The sequence below is a fragment of the Humulus lupulus genome, chromosome 3, assembly GCF_963169125.1.
Source record: "Humulus lupulus chromosome 3, drHumLupu1.1, whole genome shotgun sequence".
NCBI lineage: Eukaryota > Viridiplantae > Streptophyta > Magnoliopsida > Rosales > Cannabaceae > Humulus > Humulus lupulus.
In genome coordinates, this window is record NC_084795.1 from 7381642 (window position 1) to 7391520 (window position 9879).

Consider the following 9879-nt stretch of genomic DNA (forward strand, 5'->3'; position numbering starts at 1 on the left):
AGGGCGTAATTGTATATTTGTATGCATGTCGGTGAACTATTGTTGAGGCCATATTATAATGTGGATTTGTTTGAGCTATTCGGCATGAGACGATCTTTGAATACAAATTGTCGGTTTGGTCATAACAAGTTTAAGTTCGGGGCTTGGGGTGAGTCTCGGGGTGGTTTGATGATTAGAGCATTACCGGGAATTAAAGGGTAATAGGATATGATTTTATTAGTATTTGAGAATAACGGGAATTGGAGAGCATTAATTATGATTAACGAGATAGGTGGAAAATGACGGTTTTACCCTTTGGGGTTGTTAAGGGATGAATTAAGCACAGAGGGTATTTTGGTCATTTGACCTAGGCTATATATAGGTTGAAGGCTGTAGAAACAAAACCAAAAACAGAGCCTTGTTTCATTCCTCACGATCATCCTCTTTCTCTTCTCCCTCCTTTGAATTTTTGAAGCAAGTTGGGGATTCAAACTTGGAGTTTGAAGCTTGAGGTCTTAGGCTAGTGTTCAACCATTGAAGATGTTTCAATTCAAGCATAAGGTAAGGTTCTAGTTTCATTTTATAGTATCTTGCTCTGTTTTTGTGTTGGTTTTAAGGTTTGGAGTTTTGATCATTGAAATGGGGAATTTGATGAAGTTTTGATTGGTGTAAGGCTTGGGTTTTGATGCTTATATGGTAGATAAGTTGTGGTAACAGTTGGTGGTTTTTCTTAGTGATATTGGGAGAGTTTTAATCAGGTTTTGAAATGAGTTCGAAGGGGAAAAATAGGAGTTTTTGGCTGGGTTTCAGGTGGGGCTGCGACTCTGTTCTAGAGCGTCACGACCCAAGCTTGAGGAAGAGGAAGGGAGAAGCTGCTGGGCTGTTGGGCCGCGGCATGGGGAAGGAGGGCCGCGGCCCGTGTTAGGGAAAGGATGTACGACCGCTTCTGGTTGAGGAGGCGGGCCGTAGCATGGTTAAGTAGGGCCGCGACCCTTAGTGGCATTTTGGCCAAAATTGGGTTTTTGGCTTAGGGATTCAAACCTTAGGCATCAAGATCGATCCTACTACCCGGTTTAGTAGGATTGGATGTCTCGAAGGCTAGGTTTTGGTCTGGGAACCTTTGTTATTCATTTTATTGATGGAATCCTATAATTGGTTATGATCAGGTGACCATCAAGGAACTAAAAGGTTGATCGTTCTCAAGGGTCGTTCTTTTACTAATTCTCGCTCGAACCAAAGGTAAGAAAACTGCACCCCGTATATGACATGCATGGTTATTATTGAGGCATGTTGAGAGTTTAAATGTGGACAGTGATTGCATATCAAATGCTTAGCAAATCTTGCTTAGTTGTGAATGACACTGACTTACTAGTCAGAATCGACAATGGTGTCGGAACTACCTATGAAGCTGTGACTTACTAGACAAGTTCAACAGTAGTTTTGAGCACTGGTCACATGATACTGATCTATAAGTCAGGAGCGGCATAAGCTTAATGAACGCAGAGCCGATAAAAGATTAGATCTAATTGATATCTGCATTGAATGACTCATCATGAGCATTAATGCCAGACCGACCCCAAGTTCGATGAAAACTAAAAGCGCTTGCCTAGTTCTATGACTAGTTACTAAGAGCCAGGGCCAGAAGGCCCAGGTGACTGTATCGTCACATAGCTAAGGGTACGGAACCCACAGTAGTGACTCCATGGTCACTCCCTTGGTTTACATTGGTGACTCGCTCATCAGTCACTTATCCTGTTTAAGCTAGTGAATTGATTACTCATTTGTAAAGGGTACGGAACCCACATTAGTGACTTTTACAACTGTCACTCCTCTGTTTAGGGCTATAAGTCCTGGATGATTATCATGATCATCATTTGATATTATATACATGCAGTAATGAGTTTTCTTGCTGGGATTTGACTCATGGGTGCTATGTGGTGCATGTAAAGGGAAAGAAAAGCTCACCCAACCTTGAGTGGAGAGTTTAGGTGGTGATGTGTACATATGCGGCCACTTGACCACCACGTCCAATGAGTTTCTTAGAGGAACTAGGGGTTAACCCTATTTTTGCCGCTTAGGTCGGCGGGTTGTAAATTTTACACTGTAATGACCATTTTGTATTGTAAATAACTTGTAAGCGTTTTACATGCCCATGATCAGTCTTATTTTTTTAAATAAAATATATACTTTCCTTTTTGATTGGTTTTACACCTTAACCTATTAATAACACCTAGATGCACGTTTATAACCAAGGAACTCGATTAGCGAGTTACGCACAGTTCAAAGTTCACAATAACTGTCTTGGAGTAACCAAAGCGTTACAGAATTGATGGCTTGGGTTAGGATTCAAGAATTTGTTGTGACTAGGTTATCGCTAGGGGCTCGGAATCGGGATCGTGCTCGAGGGTCATTATTATTTTACGCTATACTCGAACTTGATGTAAGAAAACAAAACTTCACCCAATACGTGTTATATGTGATTAGGGCTTAGCCCAGTTGTTAATAAAAATTATGATTAGAGCTTGGGCCCCTGAGAACGTTTATGTTTAAGTTATCGTTTTCACTTATTGGTTAAACGTACTTGAATATTCTTACTTGCTTAAGTGTTGCCTGACTGTTCGCATGGTTTGCGTGGCTAGGGCGTGGTCCCGTTAAATAAGCTTGATTATTACCATGATTACGGTTACCTGATGATGTTATGTGATTAATATGTATGCGTGTTTATCTTGTTGGGGTATGCCTATCCATATCTGCTTCTGTATTGATATTCGAATACCTGGTTCAGGCTTGACTTATTAGTCAAGGACGACAATAGCGCGCTGCGCGCTGGTCGAAAGGCTTAGGCCTAAATCAACAACATACTATTACGTTGGGCGATGACCCTATGGTCGTTGGAAAACCAGAGATGTTTGGCTAGCTCTATGGCTAGTTACTCAGAGCTGAGGGCGAGGGCGAGGGACCTAGGTGGCTCTATGGTCACATAGCTTGGGCATAGGGCCCCGGGGTTGACTCTATGGTCAACTTTTCAGGGTAGCGGCCCCAAATTGGTCCAATGACCATTTATTTGTAATTGAATGACATTATGAGTAGGTTATTACTGCTGGACAAGCTAGATAAGTATCTGGGAATCTGTATTTTCTATTTATGCACATGTTTAAGTTTTCTTGCTGAGCCTTGGCTCACAGGTGCTTTGTGGTGGAGGTAAGGGTAAAGAAATGCTTGACCAGCCATGAGTTGGAGAGCTTCGGTGGCGGCGTGTACATATGCGGCTGCTCGTCCACCACGGCCGATGATGTCTAAGAGGAACTGGGGTTGTAGCCCTGATTTTTCTACTTATGTCGGTCGGTTGTAATTTTGATGTATATACACCTTTTTAAAAGTTTGGTTGTAATATTTTTTGGATCCCATGTATGTATAAACTTTTTAAATAAAAGTCAAAAGTTTCTTTGACCAAAGTTTTTAACCATAACCCTTGACATTAACCTTAATTACACGTTTATAACCAAATGACTTGATTAGCGAGTCTGACACAATTTAAAATACACAATATAACGGTCCTGGATTCAGGATATCTGTCTGTTGAAGAACAAGTGACTATGTTCTTATTTGTGATTGACCATAATGAATGACATCATGTGGTTGGTGAATGATTTCAGCACTACACCTTAACCACATTTTATTATTTTAGGAAAGTTTTGAAGGCGTACAAAAATTTGAATTATTATTTTTCCTTTTCTTTCAATATCCAATTAAAAAAATATAATCATTTATTTTGTATTATAAAATTGTGTTGAAACTATAGATGACAATCATATTTTAATATACCCCAATCAATCCACATACTATAATCATTGTATTTCTTATATTTATATATTTATAATATAATTTGAATTCATGGTATCATTATAACATTTGTTAATATAAATAATCTATAATGTAATATTCCTCATAGAATTTAATCTTTCATTTTGGATAATCCATTAGGACATATATTAAATTTATTTTTCCTAATATAATAGAAGAGAGAAAGAAAAAGAATACCGTGACAGAGAAAATGATTGCCGAAACTCCACTTAGACTTGCCAACTTCACAGTCGGTTCATCCGCTTTCCACGTCAGAAAACATCCTCATCTTAAAGCGCGTGAAATAGAATTTCATCTGAAGCGCGTGTCAGACAGTACCGCCCATTCATAATATATATTAAAGAGGTGAATGTTGTGCTTTTCTTTTTTCAATTCATCTTTTCGTCTCATTTTCTTGTTCGCGGAAGCTCTTTCTTTAGATTGCGGGTTCCGTTTGCTTCTCTCTTTCTTTGCTCCTCTCCCAGTCTTCACTCTTCTAGGGTTTGTAAAATCCCTTCGAGATCGGGAGTTCAGAGTGTGAAAAACCAAAATTTAGGGCTGTGAAGAACGACGATCGAGTAATTCAAGATGAAGATTTTTGTCAAGACTCTCAAGGGTACTCACTTTGAAATCGAAGTAAAGCCTGAAGACATGGTAATGTTCACCCTCGGCCGCCCCAATTGTTCTTTTTTCCAGTTATTGTTTTCTGAATCTGTTTTGCATTTGAATTTTATTGATTTTTTTTTTCTCTAGTTATTTTAGCTTCTTGTACGTGTTATTTTCAATTCGGATCGTATTTGTGAAATCTATGTTAGGGTTTGTCTTAACTCTGGTTAGTGCTTTAGGGTTGGAATTCGTACTGATTTGAGTTGAATTTGGATTGAAATATTTGAATTTATGGTTTAATTGTTCAATTTTGTGTTCTATGTCAATTTCAAATTTTGCAATTTAGTTAGTTGGGTCGTTTATTTTTTCGAGTTTGGGAGCTGGGTTTTGGAATATTTTCTTGTTTCAAACTTGTTTATACTTAACTTGTTTGTTGGGTCATGATTTTTGTTGTGCTTTGCTTATAGAGGAAGAAAGAATCAGGACATCTTGTTATAGTTTACCACTTATTCCCTATAATGCTGTCGTACTGGACTAGTGTGCTGCATTTTGATGCTTCATCTGGCAAATCATATGGAATGAAATATATTTTAAAGCTGACAATAGTACTTGTCAGGTTTCTGATGTGAAGAAATGTATTGAGACCGTTCAAGGTTCAGATGTATATCCTGCGGCGCAGCAGATGCTCATTCATCAAGGGAAAGTTCTTAAAGATGGAACTACATTGGACGAGAACAAAGTTGCAGAAAATAGCTTTGTTGTTATAATGTTGACGAAGGTATTATTCCACTATTTTTTTTCTTTCAATTTATCTTTGCTTGTGTGAATTATGTTATTTGGCTGTTATTCTATCCTAATTATTTACTTTATGGACTCACAACATTGCTAGACTAAAAGCTCGTCTGGGGAGGGCTCAACAACAAGTGCACCTAGTAAGGTATTCGGACATTTGTTTCTTGTTTATCCATAACCATTATGTTGTCTCTTTTTAGTGGTAGTTGGAATTGTTTATCCATAACCATTATTTATTGCGCAATCTGGTCAATATTGGAAATGAATTGTTTCACTATTGCCGTTGTAGTATTAGGCTAGTCTTTGCTCAAAACAATAATCTCTTGTGGTCATAGCCCCATAAAGAATTAAAGCTACTTCCCAGTTTCTGGGTGCATTTTTGAAATTTTGATGCTAACATCTGCTGGTTTAAATCGGGAAGCTTCTGGAAATATGCTTAGTTTTTCCACCTCTGGTTTGTAATGGTTTGAGTACTCTCTATTAGGATTACTTGCTTATTTACTTTCGAAGCAGAAAGATATTAGAATTTCATACTATTAGACTCTAATTAGTTGGAAACGGAAAAATTTAACTTTATTTCCTTCTGTATTACTTGGCAATCTAAGTACAACTTCTTAGGGGCCGTTTGTTTTGGAGTGTGGGTTAGCATTGGAATGTGGTTTAGGAGAGAAGGTTGTAGTAAAGTGAAACTCAAGTGGAGAAAAGTGTTCAGATAACTCACAAATATGCCGTGGGTCCCACAAAATATTAAAGTTTTCCTCCTTAATTATTGAACCAAACATTAGAAAGTTTCAACTTTCCCATCCCCCCTACGCAAACCCCCAAAACAAATGCCCCCTTAAAGTATATTTATCTTAGTCATACCAGTGTTTTTATGATATCTAAAATTCAGAGGGTCTATGTTACATTTTCAATGTGTAGTAAAATGTATGTACTATGAAGACACCTTTTTCTTTGGTTGCATTTTCGAGTTGTTTGTATTACCTCTAGATTTTTCTGCTGAGTTTGTAATAGTGTCTCAATGCTGATTGGTTAAAACCTATATTCTTGACTATATTTATATGATAATTTTATTGATTATACGTGTTAGTTTCTGTTTTCTGTCTCAGTTTGAATATATGTTATTATTAACCTTAATTACTGAAGGATATTTTGCTTTGCTTCTCAGCAACCACAAACAAGCACCCCTTCTCCTGCTCCTGCTCCTGTTCCTGTTCCTGTAGCTGCTCCCACATCAACAACAACTCAGGCCCCTGTAGAAATGCCAACACTGTGAGTTGTGCAGCAGTTGTTTCAACACCTTTTTTTTTTTACAGAAATATAAAAATTTGTTTTCTGTTTGTGATTTGTCTAATCATTTATCAGACATGTGACGCCTGCTCCTGCTCCTGGCTCAATTCCCCCTCCTCCTCCTGCTGCTTCAGCCACAGTAGTGTATGTCTATTTCTGTGCTTTTAATTTTTATTGTTCTTTTTATTTGTTACTAGATCTTGTCACTCTCTTCTTCATGTTCTCTTCCTGCTTAGTTAGTTTATTCTTTAAACATTCGCTGTATTCGATGAAGCAGGCCAGATGCTGATGTCTATGGCCAAGCAGCATCTAACCTTGTTGCTGGAAACAACTTAGAGGGAACAATTCAACAAATTTTGGATATGGGTGGAGGAACCTGGGATAGAGATACTGTTATCCGAGCTTTGCGTGCTGCTTTCAACAACCCTGAGAGAGCTGTTGAATATCTCTATTCTGTAAGTTAATATGTTTCGATCACTTATTCTGAAGTTTCTCTTGTTCATTACATGACCATGCGTGCTTCACTTTAACTTGTACACTTTATTTTTCATTTTGTCCCTTGAAAGTTTGTGATGTTATTCGTTACTGAACATCTTAGTTGCAAGACAGAAATAAAATATATTCTTGATGTAATTACAAATGAAAACATGGGGACTTATTACTAATCTTAGTCCTCGTGTGTAAATTCATTATGGTTGATTTTGCTCTTTCTTGAATTAATATGTCAATTTGATGTTATCCTTGATGACAAACAATCAGGGCATTCCTGAGCAAGCCGACATTCCACCAGTGGCCCGAAGCCCTGCAAATGCTCAAGCTGCTGATCTTACATCTCAACCTTTGCAGTCAGCACAACCAACAGCTGTCCCTTCAAATAGGCCTAATGCAAGTCCTTTAGACCTTTTTCCCCAGGTAGTTACTGAATTTTTTTTTGATCAATTTGGTTTGATATTCATTTACTGATGTTCTAACGTAAGTGCTTTTGTTCAATAATATGCTAACTTAAATGTCTTAAACAGGGACTTCCAAACCTCGGTGGTTCTGGTGCTACTGGTGCTGCTAGTGCTGGAACCCTTGATTTTCTACGGAACAGTCAACAGGTAACTCTTCCCCTATTAAAATTTGGACTCTTAATATTAAGCTTCTATCTGTTGGATATATGTGCTGGCTGCCTAACTCTTTTTTTGGGTGTTATTTTCTCAGTTCAATGCTTTGCGGGCAATGGTGCAAGCGAACCCACAAATTTTGCAGGTTTCTTTTCCTTGCCTATATATGATTTCTTCCACATCTTTTTTACACTCCTGTGTTATGATTGAGTTTCTATGACAGCCAATGCTTCAAGAACTAGGGAAGCAAAATCCTCATCTCATGAGGCTAATCCAGGAGCATCAGGCCGACTTTCTTCGCTTGATAAATGAACCTGTAGAAGGTGGAGAGGGGTGAGGCTTTCTTTTATATGCCTAATTCACAAACATGCATGCATTTATCTTGACAAATTATGAGATGCACTGCTTCTACAATTTACAGGAATGTACTTGGGCAGCTTGCTGCAAACATGCCACAGTCAGTAACTGTCACCCCTGAGGAGCGGGAAGCCATTGAACGTGTAAGTCCACTTTTTCATTTGTGACAGAAGCTAAAGTATTGTCTGTTTATAAACCTTATTGAATATTTACCGTTGCTTAAATGCTATGTTTTTTGTACTCGATTCCTGGGTTTTTAAAGCCTTTTAAGATCAGAGTATTAGACATTGATTTGGATTTTTTTTGGACATGATTCTTAGGGTTTTGAAGTGTTTAGGGTTGAGAGACGTGGTATTTTATGTTCTCTTTGTTAAACTAATTGTTACTCGTATCAAATGGTTCTCTACTTTTTCTTATTAAAATCTAAATTTAATCGCATATTAGGATAGAGTAGATAATATTGAGCTCACCTATTAAAGAATGTGTCCTATTGTGATAATATTGTGCTCACCTGTTAAAGAATGTGTCCTATTGTGCTAACTGATGAAGAAAGAGGTGATAGAGAAAGAGAAGAGAAAAGAAAGTCTTAGTTGGATATACTCTGAATTTTTTTTAATGAAACCCCAAAGGTTTAAATATTACATAAGATGTTCCAGCTAACTAAAATAGAGTAAGATTATCTTAAATAAGTAAATCAACCTGCTTCTAATAAAATATAACATAAAATACATAAACGTAATACAGAAAACTAGAGAAGGCTGAACACATCACTTACTGTGTTTGTTTCTTAGGAAGGTTTCGCATGATTATGCCGTGTTTGCATGTCAAGCATTGTTTCAGCTGACGATACTGTGATTGCATATTAAGAATGCTCTAAATTTTTTTGTTAGAAATTTGCCACACAACTGATGCTGTAGATGGTATTTTAATTTTATATTTGCTAAGATACATGTGCAGATATCTGAACTCAAACGAATCCAACCACTTAAACTAGCTGTTTAAATTCTTTCCATTCAAATTAGTAGATTTATATAATAATATATATTTTGTTTAAAATTCTTAATGCTTAATTTTATCATCTATTGGTGGACTTACCCTACAACAATTAAGGATTTGCCAAACTATGCATACATATAAAAATTAGTATTCTTACTGTGACTTGTGTTAAATTCAGTTGTTTTGTGATTGTGTGTGTGGGCTTTACTTGTGTTTTTCCCCATAAATGTCTCGTTATCAGCTTGAAGCAATGGGATTCGATCGGGCCCTTGTGTTGGAGGTGTTCTTTGCCTGCAACAAAAATGAGGAGCTGGCTGCAAATTACCTCTTAGATCACATGCACGAGTTTGAGGATTAGATCACTCTATTGGGTTCTCTCTCCAGAAAAAAGGTCTCAGAGTAATCTCTCTCTCTCTCTCTCTCTCTCTCTCTCTCCACACCTCTTATAACATTTTTCTGTTTGGAGCATAAAATGATGTGAAGTGTCTGGAGTGGACGAGTGTAAAAGTTGTATCTTTCTACCTATAATCTCTCTCTGCCTCTGTTGTCTCGGTCTCTTGTTAGGATTCATTTTAAAAAAAAAATTTATAAAAATATAGATGTTTTTATCATCCATTCCATTGTTGTATAACACTCTGTTTAGACAGTTCTCTATGCTTTTGTGGCTTCTTTCAGCTGCCATGCCAGTAGTAATATACTTAAAAGAGTGTTCTAACCTCTAACTTTCGGTTCATTTTCTATAAACAAATTCAAGTTTACTAATCAATAATGGATTTCATCACTAATAAAAAAAATTAAAATATCAAATATCTGGTTTTTCATCCATTCTTGTTATTATTTTTTTGAGATGAGTTCGGAGAGTGTTTAAGCTTCATATCTCTGCAAACGTCCCATTCGGATTTCATTTTCT

General features: G+C 37.1%; 1 protein-coding gene across 1 annotated transcript; it reads left to right on the forward strand.

Moving 5' to 3' along the window:
• Positions 1–4198: 4198 nt before the first annotated feature.
• On the forward strand, positions 4199–9584 carry LOC133821964 (ubiquitin receptor RAD23d-like). The gene is made up of 12 exons (XM_062254150.1): positions 4199–4476; positions 5045–5206; positions 5318–5365; positions 6389–6492; positions 6586–6654; positions 6788–6965; positions 7270–7422; positions 7530–7610; positions 7714–7761; positions 7840–7949; positions 8038–8116; positions 9211–9584. The coding sequence occupies exons 1-12, from the start codon at positions 4411–4413 to the stop codon at positions 9325–9327; spliced, it is 1215 nt and encodes a 404-aa protein (XP_062110134.1). The 5' UTR covers positions 4199–4410; the 3' UTR covers positions 9328–9584.
• Positions 9585–9879: the final 295 nt, after the last annotated feature.

Excerpts from the sequence above, each read along its gene's own strand:
- LOC133821964 (XM_062254150.1), top strand. The coding sequence starts at position 4,411 with ATGAAGATTTTTGTCAAGACTCTCAAGGGTACTCACTTTGAAATCGAA. Across the intron at positions 6,966-7,269 it reads CTGTTGAATATCTCTATTCT|GGCATTCCTGAGCAAGCCGA; the intron begins GTAAGTTAATAT and ends ACAAACAATCAG. Across the intron at positions 8,117-9,210 it reads AGCGGGAAGCCATTGAACGT|CTTGAAGCAATGGGATTCGA; the intron begins GTAAGTCCACTT and ends TCTCGTTATCAG.